This window comes from Ailuropoda melanoleuca, chromosome 8 (genome assembly GCF_002007445.2).
Source record: "Ailuropoda melanoleuca isolate Jingjing chromosome 8, ASM200744v2, whole genome shotgun sequence".
NCBI classification, from domain to species: domain Eukaryota; kingdom Metazoa; phylum Chordata; class Mammalia; order Carnivora; family Ursidae; genus Ailuropoda; species Ailuropoda melanoleuca.
In genome coordinates this window covers 16476346-16501967 of record NC_048225.1, presented here as the reverse complement: position 1 = coordinate 16501967, position 25622 = coordinate 16476346, and the positions used below count along the sequence as shown (strand labels likewise).

The following is a 25622-nucleotide window of genomic DNA, read 5'->3' as shown; positions in this document are numbered from 1 at the left end:
GCAGGAAATTAAAACAGACTCTGGAGCTAGCCTGCCCAGGACTGAATCCTGGCTTCATCATTTACAACTGTGTGACTCTGAACAAGTTACTTAACTTCTCTGGACTTCCATTTCCTCTTTTGTGACATGGGGGTAATTATAAAACCTACCTCGGGGGGGTGTTTTGAGAGCTGGATGAGTTAACCCACAGTAATAGCCATGTGTGCTGGCTTCCCCTCTCTAATGGTAGCCATGAGTGCAGGGGGAGGGAGGAGATGATACGAGACAAAGGACGGAACTTCCTTTTATATTGAGTCTCCCTCAACGGACACGAAATACCTTTTTCTGTCCTATAATGACCCATACAAACGATGCTTGGGGAGGGAATGCCATGTGACCACAGTCACATTCCATACCTCCTAGAGTTTCTATGGGTTATAATCCATGAGTCATGAGGGTTCCCCAGGGCTCTCCAGGGAAGCCCTTAGGGCAACAACAGGCTCTATTCTGGAAGGATGGCACTTAGAAGCCAGTGATTCCAACCTCCGTTCTGCCTCAGCCTTTCCAACGAAGTCACAGACAGAGCGGGTCAGATGTGTGGAGGGTTCTCCCATGTCCATGGAAGGGCTCTGTGTCCTGGTCACGCTTTCCTTTGTGGTGACGTCACACAAACTAGTGATACCAGCTCTCTTTCTTCCCTGCACGCCCTCCCCTCTCCTGCAGAGCCAAGGACAAAGGCTCCTCCTGTCCTCCACGTGGTCTTTACAACTAAATGGCAACATATTCAGAAGTCTTCTTCAACTCCCAGCAGTGGTCGACAGTCAATGAAATACTCTTTAGGGCTGGAGAGATAAATGAAGACAGTGTCCATGTCTCCTGGAAGAGGCAGAAGAAGATGACTTCCTCCTGTCCCTTCCCGGGAACCCATGGGTAGCTTTCCTCAGAGCGTCTGCAATGGACTGTCTTGACAATAGTCGGGCTTAGCATGCACTTCCCACCTCCGAAGCCAGGAGGGAAAAAGAAGCAAGCAATTAATTCCTCCTCACATAAAACACCCACATGAGTTTGTTGCCTATGTAACCCACACGCTAGCATATCTATTTTCACTCTGCTGGTTGGAAATCCAGTATGAGGAGATCTAAATTCTAATCCTGGCATTGACTTGGACTTGCTGAGTGATTCCAGGCAGGCCACTCAACTTCTCTGGGTGCCATTGTCTTCTTTCAGAAAGTGGGACCCAGCCATCAACATGAAAGGGGAATGTGAGAATTACTAATGTTGATAAACCACCTGGAGCTTCTTGAGATAGGAGCGCTCAATAAATAACCGATATTAAAAAGATGATACACCCAGGAAACCATATTTCCACGTTATGGGCTATCATGTTACTTAGCCTGAAGGAACAGAACTCCGCATTTTCTGTTTCCTTATAGCAGAGTATTAAGCAGTATTAGAAATGATTCACTGGTTTACTTAGCATTGTTCTCCATTTTTCCAGACAGCCTTTCTGAAATGAAACAGACCTTCTTGAAAAAACGGGTAATATATCCAGCAAAAATGCTGGGCATTAATTTATTGCTGGCATTTATATCTCTCTCACTTTTTAATCACTGTCTGCTTTTTTTTTTTTTTTTTTTTACTTTTCTTGACAGAGAAGACTCTAGCTAATAGTTAAGAAGAGAAAAAGAACAGAGTATAAAACTTTCCCATTTGTTAATCAAAGATGGAGTAGGACATTATAGGGGGAAAATAGCAAAGTCACATTTTTGAGGGGATCTTAGGTGCTCTGGCTGGTTGGGGACACTATACAGGATAGGATAGTGTAGGATAGATAGGATCCTCAGATTAGAAAGGATCTAGAACGTTCCCCTGACATGTGGCCCTGACATGGAGAAATGTACCTAACTATACCATGAAGATGGGTAGCTGGAAACATATGGACCTGGGGACCAGAAAGTTGGGTTCGATGCTCTCTCCACCATTGTGCTCTCTCTTCTTTCCATGGCACCGCTAGCCGCTGCTGGCCTTAGCATCCTTCCATGGAAAAAGGGAACCACACTACCTGCCTCGGGGGGTTGCTGATTAAAGCAGAGATTCTATGCAAAAGTGCTTCATAAATTAAGAGACGCCGGACAGATGTTAGTCAACACACAAGTATCCTGGACGTATACCCAACCTCCGTGAATATGTCAACTCTGAACTTTTTAAATGTAATTACCCATTTGGGGGCTATATGTGCCAAGTGTCAAATCTCACGTTGGCGTCTGGCACACTCAGATGATGCCTTCCTACAACAGTCAGTGTGCGTCTGAGGAATACAAACTTACTTTAATATTAATCGGAGCAAAACATCATTAGGCAAATTGCTGCCGTAGGAAAAAAGAGAGCAAAACGACACGATATACTGTAATCTTCAATATGAATGTTTTCGTTTTCCTGTGCTCTTCTCCCCTCCATTCACACAGATATTGGAGTGCTCACAGCATGCATCAGTATCATAAAACCCCAGAGTACAGATGCCCCTGGGTTTCTACTGCTCCAATATATACAGAGCTTCTCAGTAAGAATGAACGAGCTCATGTGCCAAGGAAATCAAGAGAGTCTTGAACTTCAGATGTCCTGTTATTTCACTCCCACCCTTGGGATACCAGGAGTGCTCAGAACTAATCAGTACCCAGACTCTAAAGGCTGGATCCTGTATGTATGGTCTGGAAGCTCATCTAGCCCTGGCCAGGGATTCTGGTGCTTTCTCAGGTGGGTGCTAGGCTGTGTGTGGGATATGCAGGCATTGGTGGGAGGGGAGCAGTGAGTCCTGATGGGAGCTGTGCTGGTCTGGAGCAGAAAATGTACCTGGGCTGCCTGAAACATCTGCCTCCCAACTCCTCTCGTCCTCCAGACCACTGGGGTCAAGTCCAGAAAGAAAGTAAGAAATCTATTTAGGTCACTCATCCTGCTGCTTGGGCAAGGAGGCCTCCTGACAGAAGCCAGGCTCCTGGGGCTCCGTGCTGCTCAATCAGGAGCCACGAAGGAAAGTGGTGCTCACTGCCCACAGGACCACAGAGAACCTCCCTCAGCCTTCCCTCCTGCCTTTCTTCTTTCCATAATTACGAAGCCAGTACAGCCTGGTTAGGGTGATCACGTTTCCACACCAACGACCGTATCATAAAAGCTTCCGGCCTGACAAGAGGGTACCTTCTCCTCAATGTATCTCCCACTAGGACCCACTTAGGGAGAAAGAGATAAAAAAATAGTTCAAAGCAGCATATACATGCTGTGCTGGAGATGAGGGCAGGGGCAGCTGCTCCGGGAAAGAAGCCATCAGCTCCATCCAGGGGAGTCACATTGAAGAGCAAGTGTCATTTGAGCTGGGTATCGAAGGCTAGGGAGGAGCCGCTTCCATGGCCGAGAGGCAAGAAGACGGGCACGAACCCAGCTAGGAAGAGGCCGGTGTGACGGTGAAGCAGTGTGCTATGGGGTGAAGATGCCTGTAGCAGAAGCTGCAAGTGGAACAGGAAAGATGGGCTTTATTCTCCACGCTCAGAAGCATGGACTTGGTCTTGTAAGTGATGGGCAGCCAGTGAACGATCTTAAGTAGGAGGCTGATAGGATTCCCTTCGTAGAAAAAAGTAGCAGTAAACTAAAAAACTACAACCCTCAGCCAGTCACGTACATTTATAAAATACAAAAGCGAACGCTTTATGGTGCATGGGTCAGGCACTGTTGTAAGTGTGTTACTTATGCACTTACGTATCCTCATTAAATCCACATGACAACCCATTGTCACAGATGAGAAAACTGAGACACAGGGGACATGCAGTCAGTACATGGCAGATCTGGCTCCAGAACTTTCTCTCTACTGCTTCTTAGTGAATGCTGGCAATGACTGTGACCCTCTGATGGGGATACAGTACTGGATGTGAAACACCCTGACCTCAAGTTAGAATACAGCCCACCAGAACGGCAGTGGTTCAGGTCAGAGATAAGGAGTGTCTGGAACCAAGGGGGATTCAGTGGGGTGGACAGCATGGTTGAGAACTCTCTAGGAGGTGAGCTGACCGACCGAACGTATGGGGTAAGAGAAGTGAAGGACAGCTCAGGTAACTGGGTGGAGATGCCAGGATGTGAGGTGGGGCAGGGGAAGACGAGGAAGAATTCTACTGAATATGGTTTGTGACACTGTATTTGAGGTGCCTGGGAGACAGTCAGGTGATGTCTAGTCGTGTGTTAGAAATACCCTTCGGCCAGGGTCAGACTTAGAGATGTGGCAGTGGGTGACATCAGCCAGGCAGAGAGCTGTCAGAGAGAGAAGGGAAATGCACCAGGGACAGTCACAGAGCAGGTAGAGAGAGGGAGTCAACAGAAATGCTGGAGGGGCAACCATCAGAGCAGTAGGAGGAAGAGCAGGAAGAAACAGTGACCTGGACCCCAGGAATGGAGATCGTTCTAGAAAGTGGGAGGGATCAACAGTAACAAAGGCCGAAGCCAGAATTCTCAGCCAGACTCTGAGTGGCAGGAAGTAGGTGGTCCAAAGAGTGAAACGTTCTTCTGATTTTGGTCCTAGCGATGCCTGGGCAGAAACAAAGATTATACCCCAACAGGGAGAAGAAGGAAAATACCATAGCATCAACTGCTGGTGATCCCACGGTCATGAAAAACTAACCCTAGGTAATCTTAGATGACGGAAATTCACACATAATTTCTGTCTCTAGACTTCAGATACGTATCTGCCACCCCTTACTATTTTGGAGCATTTTGCAATATTTTCTAACGAGGCATCTAAACTTTGGGTTAATTATTTTAACCTTTGCACACAGGTTTCATCATCACCAGGTGCTCACCTTTTGGTAATAATTATTCATGACTCAGGTGACCTCAGATATGGAATTAAGATAGAGATTCTAGGTCTTTATAGATTATAAATGCAATTAATCATCTTGAGAAACTATCAAATTGAGAAAAATCCACAAAATAATAAACACCCAGATTTCAACTCTCAACTTGAGAAATATTCACAATATAATCACTGTCGACTTGAGAAAAATTCACAAGATAATAAACACTATCAACTGCAAAAAAATTCATAAAATAATACACAGCCAGTATTTGACTTTAATTTTGTTAACATAACATTATATGAGAGACAGCTTCCCTACGTAATTTTAGATCGAGGCTTTCGTGGTGAGCTCCACTGGGCTATCCTGGGGCATTAGCTGTCTCTGCCAACTCAGAGTTCAGATGTTTCAGATACAGCAAAGTTCATCTCAGACCTTTTCTCCCCAGGTCTCCCCCAGTTTCATTGATTCAGGATTGTTCTCTCCAGCTGACTTTTGGTACTTTCTAAGCACACTGCCTCACACACAGAATGCCCTCAATAAATATTTGTTGAATACACGCATACACTGTCAGTTCTGCTTAGCGTAAGTTGTTCACGCCAGCACTCAATTTTTACTCAGCTTGGCCCCCTGTTATAAATCAGATCTGAGCAGCCATGTGGCTGGCATACCAGTGTCTCAGTGTTTAGGCTGGAAGAGTGGAGGAATCCTGACCAGACAGGGGAACCATATCACTTAGGGTTCTCCTGAGAGACAGAACCAGTAGGATATATATGGGTGGGTGGGTGGGTGGGTGGGTGTGTGTGTGTGTGTGTGTGTGTGTAAAGAGATTTACTTTAAGGAATTGGCTCACACCATTGTGGGAGTAGTTAAGGCCAAAATCTATAGATCTGGCTGGATCCTCGGGAAGGATTTCTAAGTGATAGTCTTGAGGCATAATTCCTTCGGCTCTAGAAAACCTGTTTTTGTGCTGAAGGCCTTCAACTGATTGGATGAGGCCCACCAACGTTATCAAGGGTAACCTCCTTTACTTAAAGTCAACTGATCATAGCTGTTAATCACATCTACAGAATACTGTCACAGAATATCTAGGCTAGTGATTGACCAAACCTTTGGGCACCATAGCTTAGGCAAGCTGACACATAAAACTTTATATCCCAAGAACTAATACAGTCATAGGTTTGTGGTGGTAGGTTAACATTTGGCCAACAATCCAATTAAGGATGTCCAGAGGACTGGCGAACGGGGGTTTGGTTCTGGCTGGAGTTGATATTCCGGGTAGTGGTGCCCCAGGTGGCGAGGGTAGCCTAGCAGTGGATGTTCCCAGGCACTGAGTAGAAACACTAGGGATCAGGTGTCTTCACCCACATGGTTCCTCATGGTCCAACGGGTTGTGAGTGGGGCTCTAGGATCCTTGGCATTAATCAAGAAATCAAGGCCAGAGCCTAGTTGTACAACCCGGCCATTGCAATATGGTTTGGAGAAAGGTCCTATGTCCCCACTTCTTCAGGATGCTGTCTTGGGGCTCAGTTGCAGGGGAGGGGTGAGGCGGGCTCAAGGCACGGTGCTAGCTGGAAGATCGCCTAGGGAGTACGGACAAGTGTAAGGATGACAAGAACACTTGTCCCGAGAGTTAGGATACCTGGCTTCCAGACCCAGCCCTGTGTCAGTTCCAAGGGTGACTTTAGCTTATTATCGTCAAGTTGGAATTTGAATACCTTCACTCTTCTTAAAGAACAGTCCTAAGGACCACATGAGAAAAGGTGCACAAGAACGCTTTCCAGGACAAGTTACTCAAAGATCACATGAATGAGGGGGGCAGCCTGGTGGCCCAGAGAGAGCACATGCTCGAGGCACACCATTCCTGGGTGTGAAATCTGCTCTTTCACTTACTTATATGAACAACACAAGCGTACTGGTGTCCTGGGGCTGCTATAACAGAGGACCGCTAACTGGGTGGCTCAAAACAACAGAAATGTGTTGTCCCATAGTTTGGAGGTGAGGAGTTCAAGATCGAGGTGTCAGCAGGGCCATGCCCCCTCTGAAGGCTTTAAGGGAGGATCCTTCCTTGTCATTTCTAGCTTCTGGTGGTTTCTGGCAATCCTTGGTGTTTCTTGGCTTGTAGAGACATCATTCCAATCTCTCCAAATTTACGTGGTTTTCTCCCCGGTGTCCACATTTCCCTCTTTTTTTNTTTTATTTTTTTTTAAGATTTTATTTATTTATTTGACAGAGAGAGACAGCCAGCGAGAGAGGGAGCACAAGCAGGGGGAGTGGGAGAGTAAGAAGCAGGTTTCCAGCAGAGGAGCCTGATGTGGGGCTCTATCCCAGAACACTGGAAACACGCCCTGAGCCAAAGGCAGACGCTTAACGACTGCACCACCCAGGCGCCCCACATTTCCCTCTTTTTATGAAGACACCCCTTCTTGGATTAGGGCCCGCCTGAATCCAGCATGACCTCATTGTAACTTGGTTACATCTGCAAAGACCCTATTTCCAAATAAGGTCACATTCATAGGTCCTGGAGCTTAGGACTTCAACATGTCTTTTGAGGGGACACAATTCAACCCATAACAATAGTCCACATCCTCACAGGTGCCCGAAAGAGCATCTGGCACATAGGAGGGGCTCGATGAACGGGAGTCTTCATCATTGTGGAAAAGAGGAGGAGGAATCACTATTGCCCTTAATTCACAAGACAGACACCTCGATGACAGTGTCTACCATGACCAAATCCTCACACTGCTTTCTGTCTTAGCCTGGGGAGCTTGGGATTTCGATGCTGCCTCTTCCTCTAGATGATGTGACCTCCTTTTCTAAGCCAAGCAGTGATCATGATGGATGCAGAGGTCCAGCACAGGACAGGGCTCCCCTTGAGCTGCTCGAACGGGCTCAGTGACAAGGGGACCTGCCGTCTTACAGAAATGGGCTGCAGTTCCTGATGTCCTAGTGGCTCCCGCCTATGTGAGCCCAGGCTGGGATTGTGAATACAGACAATCCCCTTTCTCTAGGGCTGGGATTTGGGGCCTGGGAAGGGGTCAGAACGTAGAGGGTCCCTTCTTCAGCAGGTGCGTGGGATGAGCGCTTGCTTCCTTCCCTGTTGGGCAGCCTTGTGGTGCCAGGTAACACCCTGGAATCTATGTTAGCGTGACCTTGGACACTGAGAATGCCTTGAGCGCTGGGGAAATCCATATAATAGCTGTGCACTTAGAGCCAGGTTCGATAAAAGGATGAGAAGAAGGCTCTTCTGGTTCAGGCAACTATGTGCTGGCAACTAACTATTATCCACTCTGTGGACGAGGCTCAGCCAGCATGACTCTCCTGACACTCTCCCCACCGGCCAGTGACCTCCGTCAGGTCTGTCCTCACACCCATTGGTGTGCCTTCATGAACTCATTTAGACACTCGCTCTACTCACTCTAGGCAACCTGACCGGAGAAGTCTTTCTCTCTCACTTTTTTTTTTTGAAGGATGCAGAAAAGGGGACAGGCCAGATACAAGTGACATTATTTATTCACCAGTATGGGGACGAAGTGGTCTGCATTCCCTCACCAGACACAATGCTTGGAGTGAACGGATATGTACCTGGGAATCAGCAAAGTCCCTGAAATGCTGGGGTGAGTTATCTGGACTGGGGACCCTGCCCGTAGGAGGAAGCAGAGTGATCAACGGGGCCGCTCAGCGACACCGTATGACCCAGGGTTGAGCGATCGCTCTTGGCCAGCCCCTACTCAGTGAGGCAGAAGCAATTTTTACTGGAAAGCCCACAAGTGTGACTTTTCCATTCTTCCTGTTTGCAAGTCCGCGCAGCTGATGCGGGAAAAAATAGCCCAGCTCATTTGCATTTAAGTCTTGAAATCTAAATATTTCTGTGAGTCATTCATTATTACCATATAACTCAGTGTTTGCATGCAAATAACTTTAATGACATAAATGCTTATAAAATAAGTCTCTTACCATATGAACTCGGTAAAGAATGCTAATTCCCAGAGTCATGAATGGCTTGGAGAAATCAATCACCTTCTCCCGCTCGGCAGTAATGGTGAGGCCTGCCACGGCCAGGTCTGCTTTCTGGAAGGGACAGAGAGAGCCTGTCAGTGGGGTGGCCAGGTGAGATGTGGGGACAGGGACTTGTGGCCAGAAGTTGTCCCTACTGGGGAGATGTCACTCTGGTCCAGCTTCTCTGCGTGGGGCGTTCTGATCCATCTCTGGCCGGAACATCATTCACGAAAGGACACGGGGGCTGAAGCTGAACTCAGGCTCATTTGCGGGCAGACACCTCTAAACACATCAGTAAGTATAAACAGTGAGGACCGTCCAGAGACAGTCTCAAAACACCCAAGTGGAGGGAAAACCGGCACACAGGCTCCTGGATTCTCCACAGTAAGTAGTTTTTAAATGCAACTTTTTAATTTGCTCAGTGCACAGAACATGACGGAGCTGCGAGGTTGTACAGGAGCCTAGGTGGGGGGTTACAGTGAAAGAGAAAACGGATGCAACCGTGAAAGTAAGATACGAGCTAACACCACCAAGGAACTGAGCAGGTGGCCCCACGGCACAGAGCTTGTCCTTGTCAGAGGCAGGCTTGGACCTTGGGCCTCCCGGAACCCTGGACACTTAGTTGCTGCCAAGGTTACAATTCAGGTGCCAAAGAAGTGAAAGAAGGTTCTCTGGCTCTCCATGCAAAAGTTCACCAGAATTTGTTCTGAAGACATTTCCTTCCTCGCTCTCGGCCTCCACATGATACCACAGGTGCCCATATCTGATAAGAGTCTGAGTTAAAGCCTTCTGGGAAGGAGATGCTATCAGCTTCCTCAATACTCCTCTTTGCCAGACAGTTCTTCCTCGTTCCTAATTTGAACCCATCCCCTGGCAAAGCAAACTCACTTCCTATTGGTCTGCTCCCCTATGCACAGTGCAAAGGGGAAAAGCCCAGAACCGTCGTGTCATTCTGGTCCCTCACCAACTCCCTAACCTAGTCCAGTCACTTCACATCTTTAGATGTCCTTGACCTCACCCTTAAATCAAGGATGTGAGGGGAAGACAGTGCTAGGACGCTGCCCAGCAATTCTCTAACACGGGTTCTCAACATCTCGTCTCTGACCACCTGCACCAGAATCACCTGTGGGGCTGATTAAAATGCGAATTCCTGAGTCTCATCCCAGACCCTGGATCAGACTGTGGGCAGGACACGAGCATCTGTATTGGTAACAAGCTGCCCAGGGGATTCTGACTTCCACTAATATTGAAGAACCATGTTTTATAACCTAGGCGTGTCTCTCAGACTGGCCTCCACTGGTTTCCATCTCAGCTCAACTCCTTCTTCTAATTCTGGTGAAGCAGCTGATGGAAGAGAGGAAGAGAGAAAGGAGGAAAAGTGAAGAGTCACAATCAGCAAACAGGCCAGGCAGCTCGAAATGAATGCACGCACGCGCACAATTCTTCCTAAATCACTGCTAAGAAAATAGGGAGATAGACACTCTGGCCCTCATTCTGCACACAAGGGAATTTGCAATTTGTGTACAAGGAGGATAAATCTATTGGCAAAGGTCAGTCTCTCCCGCGTTTCAACCTTGAGCCTCCGCTCCCGATTCATGTTCCGTCTGCCAGAGCAGCTGCGTGGTCCGGCACAGGTTAACGAACTCAGGGCCTTATAAAGGGAGGCCAGGCTCAAAGAAACGAAACTAGGGTGCAGATGTAAGAGATTTTTAATAAAAAACGAAAAATGTGAATGCCTCATTGTGCTCTTTCTGGATTTCTCCAAGAGAGCGCTGATTACTACTATCAAGTGAATCAACCCTTGAGATTAAAAAAATGAAGTTTGATTAGAAGACGGTTAATGCTTTCATTTGGGGGACTCTTTGGAGGGCTGTTTGGGCCTTTCAGAGCCTCAGCCCCTCTGTGAAGGTGGTACTGACTGTGGTTCTGCTCGCTCGAGAGCGCAGGCATAGAGCAACAGACATCAACCCGGCACAAAGACCCAGCAGGTGCAGTGCCCATCCCAGGTGTGTGGGTTCCCAGCCAATCAGCAGCCAAGCCCTGCACAAACCTTGGGAGGAGGAGACGAGAGTCAACTGGGTTGGATTGAAGGAATTGAAGAAAAGAGGAGGAAAACCAAAATGGATGAAATGGGCAAAGGTAAACACAGCTTCCAGTCCTTTCTCTGGCTATTTAAAAACCCATATCCCCCACCCCAGATTAACTGAACTCAACAACTCTATCCTCAAGGTTCTTTTCCTTACCCACATCTTTCCCCCCAAAAAGGGCAAACTTTGGATTGGAATTTGGAAATCTGTTCACAAGTTTATAAATTTGGCCAACAATGATGTTTTGGTAAAAACCATTCCATATGGAGAGAATGCTGGAAACGGACAGCGTCCCAGGAGGGCCATTTCCTGGGTGCATGCAGAATGAGCACATACCCAGGGAGAGTGTGCCCCAGCTCGGACAGGGCATCTCTGTCTACGCACAGAGAGACACTTCCCAAACTGGGCCAAACAGAACTGCCTCACGCAGACACTGCTGATTCATTGCCACCAGCCAATCCCTCTTCCCTTTGTCCCCTGTCAAGAGTAAGCTGGGGGCAGGGAGGCAGGAAAGGAGGGGTGGGGTGGAAAAAAGCAGTGGCAAGCTGAAAGACACCATGGAGGTTTCGTGGTTTTTTTTTTTTTTCCCTATTTAATCAACTCAGTATCGAATAGTAATTATCTACCTTGGCTTCAATGTACCCCGAAGTATCAGCAACAATCTCTCAGGATCGGGTTATTCCAAAGGACGTGCATTCATTTTACTTCACCTTAGTTAAAAAGACATTATGCTATAAAGCAGTCTTAGATGGGGAGATACTATGCCATGAAACCAAACTAACAAGCAAAGGGGGCTGGGGGTGTAGAATGTTAGCAACTGTCGGTGTAGGGGAAGGAGGGAGGGCTGGGCAGGCTGCCAGTCCGTCCCAGCCCTTCTGCATCTCTGGCCACTTGGGGCAGGAGGGCTGCGCTCTCCGGTGGAAAGAGCAGCAGACAGGACATGAGAAGACCGGCCTCTTGTTGCAGCCAGGCTGCAAACTCACTGTGACCGTGGGCCAGTTATTCCATTTTCTGGGCCGAAGTTTCATCCCCTGTAAAATGAAAAGGGTGCGACCAAATGCCGTCTAAACTCTCCTCTCCAGCTCCCAAACCCCATGCTTTCATTTCACTTGGCTCGAACAGGTAGAGCTTACTTTCGCTGGCCCCTACTTTGCTCGGGAAGATGACGGTGGTCAGCAGAATCGAATGCTCTGGAGCAAGTGAGGAGAACGAGCTCTGAGGAAGAAACGCTTAGAGTAGTCAGCAAAGAACAGCAGCTGACAGGGACCCCAGGCAGGGACATTTTATTTGAGGGAAAGAAATCCAGAAAAGTTAGGAAGGTACACCACCATCTGGACAGCAGGTCTGGGAGTGTAACTCCACAGGCTGGGAAAGCAGAAAGGTTGGGAACCCCTAGAGCCAGAGGAAGGAAAGGAGGACTGGTAAAAGAGAAATAACTGGCAGAAAGTTCTGTATGCATCCTGGTGTTCCTGGTCTTGGGGTGTGTGTGTGTGTGTGTGTGTGTGTGTGTGTACGTGCGTGTGCATGTGTGTGCACGCGCATGCACGCACAGGGGCATATAAATACATTCCCTCCGAGAGAAAGACCTCTCTCCTCCCCATTTTCGATTGAAAGTGTTCTTTGAAGAGCTTCATGCTCTGCCTCTGAGAGATGCCCCTCTTTCATCTCCTGGATGTTTGCGGAATTTACAAGGGGAGGGCAGGCTGGAGTCAGCCTGGAGGTGACTTCCAAACAGACTATCCTTTGCCTCATGGAGTTTAATAGGGGTCATGCAACTGCCACCATTGCTATCAAAGCCTGGAGGCTCAGCGTGGCTGCCGCGCTTCTCCTGGGAGCTGGGGCCTGGCTGGGAAGAAGGCAGCAAATTCACAGCAGGGCTCCAGTCTGCATCCGCCCGAGCCTGCTGCTCCCACCCGGTGCCTCCCCGAGAACCCCGCTACCACCAGGAGGGAGTATGTGGCAGCACGGGCTCCCCGACGCTCTGAAGGGAACAAAGCTCTCCTCTGTGTCCTCCTCCTCTTTTACAGACTTGCTGCCCCCTTTTGGTCAAAATGCTCTCCCATCCCTCAGCAGGGCCCCAGAAGCACGGGCAGACCTCCAGTGGCCTCAGACCAGCCTCCCCCCCTGCCTGGCACCCAGCCTCTCCCCTGCCTGGCAGCCTCTCCCTCTTCCCCCTTCCACAGAGCAAAGCTAAAGACAGGATGGGACAGGGCGGAAGAACACATGCCCAGAGCAGCTCAGCCTCTCTGGGACTCATTTTACTGGGCTAGATGGTGTGAGCAATGCCTTCCCATTGTCCTCCTGGGACAGTCAAGAGAGATGATGGATGTGAAAGAGGCTTCTAACCTGGACACCATGCAGAGCTCTGCCCGGGCTGGGAGGAGCTGTGGAGACAGCAGAATGGGGGGCTGAGGCTCAGCCCCCAGGGTGGGACGGGCCTGTCTGGTCTCTGTTAGCCTGCACGTACGTGCTGTGTGACTTTAGGCAAGCCCCTTAACCTCCCTGAGCCTCAGTTTGCTCATATATGAAGTGGGGATAATAATAGGACCTACCTCCTAGAATTGCTGAGGAACTGAACGAGACGATGTTTCTACGCGCCGAGCTTGGAGCCAGGTTCAAAGTAAGTACCCAGTGCATGTGTGCCGTGAGGAGGCTAATCTCAACAAGGGCTCTGGAGACAGTATCCTAACACGTGCTGAGTAGTAGCAATGGGGCGGACAGCCAGGCCTGTTCTAGCTCCAGGTAGGGGCCCCTGGTGCTCTTTCCCAGGTGACCCAGGGACAGGCACAGAGCTGTGTTAACACTGGTGTGACTGCCTGTCTCCGAAGATTCACATAAGGGCCCTCTTAGGCCTCATCCTGTCCCATCGCTTAGAAAACTCAAGGAAAAAACTGACACCAGCTTGGAGACCAAACCCAGTCATTTCCCACAGTCTCTTCCTTGTTCTGTGATTCTCCTCTGGGGACAGGAGATTAAATGATCTCCCCAGCTTCCTTTGACTTCTCGGATCCACTGTGCTATCTGTGATCAGCTTCCAGATCTTTTCTCTCTGGCTTTTTTTTACAGCTCCCCCATCCCCCACCCCCCACATCCCCAGCCTCCTGCCCCTGGGGAAGCTGGCTGTTCCCCTGGGCCAGCAGCTTCCTGCCCCTGTGCAAGTCCCATCTGCACACACTTTATTTCACCTGTCGCTCAGGCCCCATAGTGCTTCGTATTCTTTGCTGTCATTTATTTAACTCTGTAATTGTGTTACTTAACTCTGGAAAGCTCTGGGAGGCTACAGATGGAATGAGAAAATGCTACACAGAATAAGTTGTACTGAGCATTCCTGGAAACCTTCATTCCAAGGTAATTGTCTCTGGAGATGGCCCGTATATTGAGAAGGCTTACGGAATTCCAAGCAAGGCCAGCCTCAGGCTGAGAGAACAGGAGCTGGCAGGATGCGTAAACACCCGGATAGGAAGGAGCTCCAAGTCCACCGAGCCTGGCTTGCCAGGGAGGGATGATGCACATTAGGCTCTGGCTGAGGATGATGTGGGGCCACTGAGATCATCGAGCCCCTGGTAAGTGCTGTGTCCTGGGTTCCCCGCACTTGAGTGTTGGCTCTCAGGGCAGGCAGGGAGAGTGCAGAAATCAGTGCCCACTCCTCCTCAGCGATGCTCGGCATTCCCTCACCCCTCTTTACTAACTCTCCACCCTGCCCCAGGCAGTGGGCAAGGCGCTGAGATACAGGCCTGGCCCCTGACAGCAGAGGGCTTACAGTCCGGTGAGGGGGTAGACAGTCAGCAGACTGTCAGAGAAAATGTTTGTAAAATTACGACTGTAACAGATTTTATAAAGGGGTCATAGAAGGCACCATGAGAAGGTAGAACAGAGGGTTGACAGAGTCTGGGAGGTCTGTGGGGGCTTTCCCAAGATGAGATGCAGTTGCTTGAACAGGAGTTACCTGTGAAAAGACCTGGGGTGAGCACTGCTAGTGGAAGGGACAGCACGTGCCAAGGCCCTGAGGCAGGAGGAAGCTTGGTACATTCCAGGGGCTGGAAGAAAGCCAGAGTGGCTGGAGGACATAGGGCTGGGGAGCATGCTATAAGATAAGGCTGGAGAGGCAGGTGGAAGAGGCAACACACTGAAGAGCAAACGGATGGCCCTAAGTATTTTAAGCATAGATGGCCTACAAGGTAAGATTTGTAACACTAATGTGGCTAACGCCTATAGCCCTTCCTGTGTCCGGAACTGGACTGAGCACTTTATGCCTGTTATCTCACTTAGCATTCACAAGACCCCTGTGAGGTAAGTTACTATCATTACCTATTTTACAGAGCAGGAACGTGAGGCTCAGAGAGGTTAAGGAACTTGCCCAAGGTTGCACAGCAAATAAGTGGCAGAAACAGATTCAAATCTGGACAGTTTGGTTTCAGAGACTGTATCCTGAACCTGCAACCAATTCAATTGGCTCTATTGAAGAAAAAAAGATTAAAGAGAGGCAAGAAAGGACCATCCTCATTTTTCTAAATAAACATTTACACCATGACAACTACACCTGTCCCCCTTCTTAAACAATTATCCATGATCCTCACTCCCCCTGTCAGCCCTCGTGAACTCCTGTGACTTCAGCCTCACTTCCCAGCATCCCCTGGGGCCCCCTGCAGCTGACTCCAGACACCCCCTGTGCTTCCCTACAGCAATGGTTCCGATGACGCTGCGTCCTCCACCTAGAATGTCCAACCCGCAACACCATTGAGTCTTCAAGGTCCATTCACAGTTTACCTCCTCTGCAAAAACGTCTACCACCTTCCCAGGAATAAGCCCTTCCTCTGCTCGATCATCAAAGGCAAGAAGACACTGCTTAAACCCCTCCAGGGGCATATGCCATGTATCGCCTGGGATTAGAACAGGGGCCCAGGGCTCCTACTCAAGCTCTACTTACTCGCTGGGTGACAGCTCTGGCCTTACCTTCTCTGTGCCTCAGTTTCTTCTTCCATAAAGGGGGAGTGACAACAGTGCCCACCTTCATGGAGTCTCTATGGGACTCAAATGAGCAAGCCACGCAAAGCCACACAAAGCCACGCAAAGCTGAGGCCCAGCACAGAATAACTCTCCGTGAATGTTACCCTTCCTGTTACAACTGTTGTTGTGCACATTTAGGGGCCTAGCTTAGCTCCCCATCAGATTATAAGAAGCAGGGACAAGGTCTTTAAAATACTTAGAGTATGTAGCATTTCAACGGTGCCACCGGCCCTTACAAGGAAGCTGAGGCCCAGAGAGGTTAGTAACTTGCTCAAGCACACACAGCTAGCACACGGAGAAAGCTGGCTTCAGACCCACACATAGTGTCCGGATTATGTTTTTTGCTTTTGATGGCTGCACCGTTCACAGAGAATTTCCCAAAGTGGGCACCCAAAAAGTCCCGAAATGAACAACCAGCACGCCAACAGCATGGGACACAGGAGAACAACCCACCAAACGTGGCCTACTCTCGAGGGCCATCTTGCTGACCGCAGAATGAGGCTGATGTCTGGCACGCGCCTGTACGCAGGGGGGATTTTATCAGCAAGTCAGAGTGGTAGAACCAGATTCAGGTCATGATCCAGACGTGGTCAGATACAATCCTCCTCCTCCAGCCTCAAGAAGACTCAGTGCCCCGCATCCCTGCCAGGGGGTTCCCTTCCCCCCGACGCCCTCCCAGGCCTAGCGCCCTGGAGCCCCACGCAGGAGAGGAACTGGCCTGGTGCTCTAATTCTCCCCCGGGGAAAGCACAGGGATGGTGGGGACAGGCCCACGCTGGGCCCAGCGGCCAGAGAAAAGAGGCAGGACTGGCTCCATGGAGCTCCTTCGACTCCTGCCGGCCCTCAGTCCTTTCCTGCTGCCCAGCGGAGCACGTTAACATCTGCAGCTCAGCCCATTTCAAATTAGATTATCTGCTTACTTCCTGTCTTTGGATCGATTCACCTGCTGGGTGCCTTTCTCCCTCCCCCCTCCGCCCCCGCCTAGCGAGATGCCCAGGGAACCTGCCATGACTCACTGAGGTCACCAGGCAGAGCGGCAGCGGGATCTGAAGGAGACAGGGAGGCTCACTCCCACTCCTGGCTCGAGCTTCAGCAAAAGTCATCATTTAGGCCTTCCTAATAACAAGCCCGAGAAGGGCGCACATCTGCTCTTCTGCCGCGGGAGGCAGGCTGACTTCCCACTCCTCCCTCTGTGCGCTGGGGCCAAGGATACACTTGCTCCCGGGGCTCACATGGCACCTGCAAAAATGTCCTCATTCACTGGGGACGTTGGATGCCAGCCCCACCACTCCTCCCTTCTTTCAGGCCAGGATTTGGAAAGAGGATGAGGGAATAGAGAATAGCACGCAGTTAGTTACCTGTCTCACACGCACACGTGCACACATGCACACAGACACGTACACGCACACACACAGACACGTACACGCACACACACACAGACACGTACACGCGCACACACACAGGGACACGTACACACGCAGACACGTACGCGCGCACACATACACGCACACACACGTACGCGCACAGACACGTACACACACAGACACGTACGCACACACACGTACGCGCACACACAGACACGTACGCGCACACACACAGACACGTACGCGCACACGCACACAGACACGTACGCGCACACACACAGACACGCACACACAGACACGTACGCGCACACACAGACATGTACGCGCACACACACTCACACACACACACAGACACGCACACACACACAGACACGTACACGCGCACACACACAGGGACACGTACACACGCAGACACGTACGCGCGCACACATACACGCACACACACGTACGCGCACAGACACGTACACACACACACAGACACGTACGCACACACACGTACGCGCACACACAGACACGTACGCGCACACACACAGACACGTACGCGCACACGCACACAGACACGTACGCGCACACACACAGACACGCACACACAGACACGTACGCGCACACACAGACATGTACGCGCACACACACTCACACACACACACAGACACACACACACACACAGACACGTACACGCACACACAAATACACGCACACACACACAGACACGCACACAGACACGTACACGCGCACACGCACAGACACGTATGCGCACACAGAGACACATACGAGCACACAGACACGTACACGCACACAGAGACACGCACACAGACACGTACACGCACAGACACATAACGCACACACACATACGCACACGCACACAGACACATACACGCACACACACAGACACGCACACGCACACAGACACGTACGCGCACAGACACATACACGCACACACACACACACAGACACGTACACGCACACACAAATACACGCACACACACACAGACACGCACACAGACACGTACACGCGCACACGCACAGACACGTATGCGCACACAGAGACACATACGAGCACACAGACACGTACACGCACACAGAGACACGCACACAGACACGTACACGCACAGACACATAACGCACACACACATACGCACACGCACACAGACACATACACGCACACACACAGACACGTATGTGCACATACAAGACACATACACGCACACACACAGACACGCACACGCACACAGACACGTACGCGCACAGACACATACACGCACACACACACACACAGACACGTACACGCACACACACACAGACACGTATGTGCACACACACAGAGACACATATGAGCACACAGACACGTACACGCGCACAGAGACACGTACACACACACACAGACATGTACACACACAGACACGTACACGCGCACACGCACAGACACGTACAGACACGTACATGCGCACACACACATACACGCACACAGACACGTACACGCGCATACGCACCCCAACCCAGCCAGTACCCAGGCCCCAAAGAAGGCCTGCTCCCTGTTCAGAGGGAGGCTGTGATCGCGGCTTTCACAAACCCGTCTAAGCCCACATTTGCAGGATTTATGCGTGCTCCCTGGGCTGAGTCCGTCCACAGTAACGCTCGGGGAGCAGAGGTCCAGTGGAGCGTCAGCCTTCCCAGAGAACCGGCCATGTCGTTCGTAGGTCCAAGTGCTCCCTGGTGCTATTTCTCGAAGTGACAGTCTACTCTCAGGGTTGGATGAATTTCTTTAGAGTTAAATTAAAATTCCCATGAAATATTTAGTTGGCTCGGCTCAGGGCTGCGTTATTAGCCTTTGTGGGCAGATTGCAGGAAAGAACCAGGCTTAAAGTAAGAAGGGGTTGGCCATTCATCCACAGGCGAGGTGGTGTGGCACGGGTTTCCAAGCAATTGTTGTTCACCTTTGACCTCTTGTCACAGTCTCCTGTTCACAGGCCATGGACAGTCTTGTCCTTCGGGGTCGGAGAGATGTATGTTTAAAATCCCAGTGCTGCCGTTCGCCAGCTGAGCAAATTACCTCAAGTCTGGGCTTCAGTCTCCTCCTCTCTCGAATGGGCCAAATAATGGCTTTAATGGTTGCTGTGAGGATTAGAAGTAATAACCTATGTAACTGGAGTTCAGGTGTGGTCCTGCCTCTTATGATCCCCTCTTCTGACTGTAGCCAGAGGAGGCCTTTGAGAAACTAAACCAGATTATGCTGTTCTATTCTGTATTGACTTCTTAATCTTTTTTATGCCCGTGGACCCTTTCCACACTCTGGTGTGGTCTGTGAACCCGCGTCAAATAATAACGTTTACAAATGTGTATTCCATTTGCTATATTGTGTAACTGTATGACATAGAAATACAGTGGTCAAAATATGTTTCCATTTTTGTGCTCCAGGGACACAGAAGAGCTAGAGGTCGGTCTAAGGGCAACACTAATATGTTGACATCACCAGTGACAATGGTGCAGGTGTGGTGAAGATACCACGACGGTTTTTTGGCCACAGCCATAATGGAAGGAAATCACACATTTCAGTTTAAATTTAGAAAAAAAAAACAGATGTCCATTTGTCCCTTCTAAGTTTATGTACTCTCTTAACTCTACCCTCAGACCCTTGGGGGTGCACGGTCCCAGGAAAAGAGCCTGTAAAGACTTCCCAGTTGACGAACAGGACAGGCTGACCCCGGGACAGCACAGGGGTAGGGCACTGACCCTCCCACACAGTCGAAAATCTATGTGTAACATCTGCCTCCCCCAACACTTAACGGCTGCTAGCCTACTGTGGACCGGAAGCCTTGTGGGTAACATACAGTCAATTCACACTAATTTTGTATGCTCTCTGTATTCTCTACTGTATTCTTACAATAAAGTCAGCTAGAGAAAAGAAAATGTTACTTATTAGAAAATCATAAGGATAAGAAACAAAACCGAAAAGCATAGAGGAAGGAAGGGAAAAATTAAAAAAGTTGAAATCAGAGAGGGAGACAAACTATAAGAGACTCTTAACCATAGGAAACAAGCTGAGGGTTGCTGGAGGGGAGGGGGGTGGAGGGATGGGGTCACTGGGTCATGGGCATTAAGGAGGGCATGTGATGTAATGAGCACTGGGTCTTACATGCAACTGATGAATCACTGAATTCTACCTCTGAAACTAATAATACACTACATATTAATTAATTGAATTTAAATAAAAGAAAAGAAAATCATAAGGAAGAGAAAATACATTGTTCTGTATTACACTACTGGACTGTATTTACAGAAAAAGATCAGTGTATGAGCGGACCCACGCAGTGCAAGCCCATGTTGTTAAAAGGCCAAGTGTCATTCTTGGCCTTGGCCCGCTGCGCTCTGCTGCCCACTCGCCATGCGCCGGCCATGCTTGGCCTTCGTTGTCCTCCTCCGACACTGCAAGTTCATCTGCGTCTTCACATCTCCTTCTTCTGGCTGCAGTGCTCTGCCCTGGCCTTGGCCTTGGCTAGCCTGGCTTCTTCCCACTACTCAGATCTCAGAACGGCTTTCCCCGAGCGCCCGTCTAAGGGACCCCTCTCCCTGACACACTCTGTCTCGTTATCCTGTGTTATCTTCTTCACAGCAAAAATTCTGATACAAAATTGTCTTCTTTATCTATTTATTCATTTAGCTGTTTATTATCTAGAATGCAAGTTCCAGGAGGTGGGAGCCTGTCCTTCCTTATACCCACATGTATCCCAGAGCCTAGAACAGTGCCTGGTACGTGGTGGGCGCCCAATAAACCTCTGATGAATGAATAGGTGAATCAAAGAAAGTAGAAGTCCCGTTCATGTATTTTCTTACCTTGACTCTGAGCTGGGGGATAATTTTGTAGTCGTGTTTTGACTAAGAGTGCACACTCCAGGGCTGACCTTGCCACCCACCAGCCACAGCACCTTAGGCAAGTTACCTAACCTCTCTCTACCTCAGTCTCCTCATCTGGAAAATGGGGACAGGAATAACACAGACTTCATAGGTGTGTTGCGAAGACCGAATGAATTACTATATGAAAAGCACTTAGAACACTGCCCAGAACAGCAGATGTTACAGAAGCATAAGCTAATATTTTATTTGTTGGTTTCACGTTAAAGGATCAACTTCAATTCTATTTAAAAAAAATTCTGTTTCAAAAACATCAGCATAGGTTTTGAGAGAACGCAAAGAAGCCCTGTGATTGGAAAACTGATGTGTATTATGTACGTGATGTGCTGTTTGTGTGGTTGGGATGTGACGGAGAAGGAATAGCACTGAGAGTCGGGTCCAGGCAGGTTACACATGCGCCCTGAAGCCCCAAGATGCCCGAGCCCTCTTGCTTGCACTGCATCACAACCATTCCTCACCACCACACCCGATGTTCTAAAGACCCACCAACAATTACATGTCAAATAAAGAAAATAGAATCCTACTGAAATGTGCAGGATGACACGCTCATCTCTAATACAAACACCCCTTTTCCCCTGAATCGAGAAATCCCACCAGTCCGTGTGATAATGAAATCACCAGCAGGCCAGGCGTTAAGAGGCACGGAATTGCCACTGGCAAGTCTGCACACTTGAGCCCGTCTCCCACTCCTGCTGGCTGCCAAAGGAGCCGGGTGAGTGCTGGGATGCCATGTGGGGCCCCGCCACGGAGCACAGTTCACTGGCCCACATGTGGATCAAACCTGAAGCCCTGACTTCATCAGCAGAGGGCTTGCACTGACCACACCAGCTCTATATCGACCCAGGGCCTCGAGGTTCCAGGTCTACACTGCGGGAGCACGCTCACACAGGCTCAGGCAAGTGGCTTCCGCAACTGGAGGAATGTGACAGTATCACTAGCCCACGGGGCTGTCTTGCTTTCATTTCCCTTCCCATCTGTCAGCCTTGTAATGAAAACCGGTGTCACTCACCAGCTCTGTTATTAGGATGGTTTTTGTGGGATGAAAACAACTACCACCAGTTGTTGGAAGCATTGCTGAACTTCCAGGGGCTTCCCCTCTGCTCCCTCTCTGCTCCAAGCCAACAAGTTCCCTCCATGGCTCTGCTCACCCCTCACGGTCCTGCTGGACAAGGAGGGAGGTCCCAGCCCTGCCTCACACTGGCCCCTGAGCTACTCTGTGGCACCCGGGAGGGTAAGCAATGATCTGACCAACCAGATCCAGGCTGTGGATAGCACCCAGCCTTCTTCTCAACTCTTGTCAGTGTATGCACAAGTCAAAACCCTTGCAAAGGGCAGCAGGGCATTTTCTCAGGGATCCCTGTAGTCTTGGCTACAAAATACCTGCCAGGTCAGCAGTAGTCAATTTGGAGCCTGGGGAATAAGGCTCAGCAGCGTTATGTGGTATTAAATCAGGGCTAGGGGAGGTGGGGGGGATGGGGTAACTGGGTGATGGGCATTAAGGAGGGTACGTGATGTGATGAGCACTGGGTATTATATGCAAATGATAAATTATTGAACACTACATCTGAAACTAATGATGTACTATCGGTGGCTAATTCAATTTAAATAAAAAAAAGAAAAAAATCGGGGATAATGGCTACCTTTGGACAGGAGGGGGGTGTAGAGAGAAAGAGGAGGCATGTTGGCAGGGCCAAGGGGCCTTCGGGGTGCTAGTAATGGTGTTATTTCTTGATCTGGATAGTGATCTCACAAGGTATCCCTTTTGAGACAATTTGTCAAGCTGACACTTAAAATTTATGTACTTTTCTATATGTATATTTAAATCTAAATGTGTTTTAAAGAGTTAACTAATTTGCCCAAGCAGAAGAAAGAATGGCTACCTTCACGCCTGACACAGAGCACCTTGATGACTCTTTGGGATAGAAAAGCCCAGAAGATACACAAGGGGCTACCGTGGCTGCATTAAATGTGCCACAGCCTGGGAATTTCACACCCAGGACAGGTAAGCTCAGGCACGGCACGTCTACTGTGCATCTCTGTGTAGACATCTGGCTGACTTCTAATTCAAGAAGGACAGAAAGGAACAGCTGGATGCTTTAGATTTGCATTTGCATCTGGATGCAGAAAAGTCTAGATCCCTCATCTGGTCCAAACAACTGAACAGACTACGAAACTTCGGGAGGGGCCAACTCTTTGTCAACTGAACACCAGGCCAAGCCCTGGGGAAGCCTGGCCTCCCTGCTGGGAGCTGCCATCACCCTCCAGCACTGGGCAGCCCCCACTCAAGGTGGGTCTTGAAACCCAGAGGAGAGGGAGACCAGTCTGTCACAGATTCAACAGCGATGCTCTCGTCCTGTTTTATGACAGACGGCCCTGGGTGTAAGCCTGCCCTGTGATAGCTGTGTGACCTGGGGCAACTCACTTAGCCTCTCTGAACTTGTTTTCTCATGAGCAAAGTAGGAAGGGTAACGGCTTCTATTTCACAGGGTTGTGAGGATTAAATGAGCTAAGGTACAAAGCCTGATGCAGAGTCAAAGCTCAGTGCTCCGGAAATGCTCACTGCCATTGTTAATGCTGTTGCTGATTCTAGCATCCAGCTTCCGTCCTCTGCCTACTCCCTTTGAAGCCCCTAGGACCTGGCCTCTGCTTTGGGCCGCACCATCCTGCCTGGTGGGGGTTTCGGAAGGCTGAACCCTTCCACCTGATGTGCTCCAACTGACTCCTCTTCACTTCCGGCCAGGATGACACCAACGGACACATTTGCTGGACCTCCTGACCCCATCTCCTCTGTTTAGACCTCCCACCTGTGCCCCACTGTTCGCCACTCCCCGGCTGCCAGCTAGGGCCCCAGTCCCCCTTTCCACTGTCACCCGGGACGTGGCAGGTCTGCGCCGGGAGTCTCCTGGATTTGGGTAAAGGATCCATTTGGCAAGAGTCAACAGTGTCTTTCTGAGCAGTCCAAATTCACTGACTGGACCCCATGCTGCCATTGTAAAAGATGGAGGCCTTTGTTTTGCTGCCTAAATTGCAAATGTAGACACAGCTGGAGCAGGAGTTTGTCACCAAGCAAGGGAGCGTATCTGAGGGCTGCAGAAGAGGAGAAATAATTCCACGGGTTCTGGAAAGGGTGGAGCAAAACAGGGCTCGCGGCTGCTTCCATCGCGCCAACGCTGCCATTGGCACGATCAAGACAGGCCTGGTTCTCATGTTGACAAATGGCAGGGTGTCAGTTGCTCCTGACAAGCTCTAGGATGGCAAGAAAAATAGTCTGCGAATAAGCCCCTCAAAGCATATTATGACGCCGGCCAGGAACTGTGAGACAGGGAGGCCAAGCCACGGCAACGAGCACGCTGAACACCACAAGACCTTCTGGTGCAAATTCATTTCTGTGAGTGAGGGATGGCCAGAGGACAGCGGGAGCTGTCACATTTGGAGTCTCTGAAGCAGGCCTATTTACTCACAGGAAGACAAGAGATGAGCAGGGCCTGCTGCTGGGGCAGCGCAGGGAGCCACGGCGCAGGAGCTGACGACTGAGGTGCCGCTGGGTAAGCCAAGCCTGGCGTGTGCCCGGGGCAGCTCTGCACAGGAATAAAAGAACACAACGTGGACCCATCTGAGCCTGGAGCCTGATTCTGCCACTTCACAGCCATGTGACCTTGGACGAGTCAGCCTCAGAGTCTGTTTGCTGATCTACAAACCGGGGGTAATAAAACTTTACCTGGTAAGGTTCTTTAAAGAATCAATGAGATGAGATCGGGCGCGTTCAGGGTGGTATAGCCATAAACAATTGTTGGAGAGGATGTGGAGAAAGGGGATCCCTCCTACATTGTTGGTGGGAATGCAAGTTGGTACAGCCTCTGGAAAACAGTTTGGAGGTCCCTTAAAAAGTTAAAAATTGTACCCTATGATCCAGCCATTGCATTACTGGGTATCTACCCCAAAGATACAGACGTAGTGAAGAGAAGGGCCATATGCACCCCAATGTTCATAGCAGCATTGTCCACAATAGCTAAATCGTGGAAGCAGCCGAGACGCCCTTCAACAGATGACTGGATTAAGAAGATGTGGTCCATATATACAATGGAATATTACTCAGCTATCAGAAAGAACGAATTCTCAACATTTGCTGCAACATGGACGGCACTGGAGGAGATAATGCTAAGTGAAATAAGTCAAGCAGAGAAAGACAATTATCATATGATTTCTCTCATCTATGGAACATAAGAACTAGGATGATCGGTAGGGGAAGAAAGGGATAAAGAAAAGGGGGGTAATCAGAAGGGGGAATGAAACATGAGAGACTATGGACTATGAGAAACAAACTGAAGACTTCAGAGGGGAGGGGGTGGGGGAATGGGATAGACTGGTGATGGGTAGTAAGGAGGGCACGTATTGCATGGTGCACTGGGTGTTATACGCAACTAATGAAGCATCAAACTTTACATC

The 25622-nt window shown here is 49.7% G+C and overlaps 1 protein-coding gene across 1 annotated transcript in view; it reads right to left on the bottom strand.

Annotated features, from left to right (window-relative positions):
* GRIK4 (glutamate ionotropic receptor kainate type subunit 4) overlaps positions 1 to 25622 on the bottom strand; it is a 367864-nt gene that overhangs the window by 36878 nt on the left and 305364 nt on the right. The window contains exon 14 of the mRNA XM_002914075.4: positions 8769 to 8882. Within this exon, the coding sequence (XP_002914121.2) occupies positions 8769 to 8882 (114 nt within the window). The remainder of the gene's footprint in view (positions 1 to 8768; positions 8883 to 25622) is intronic.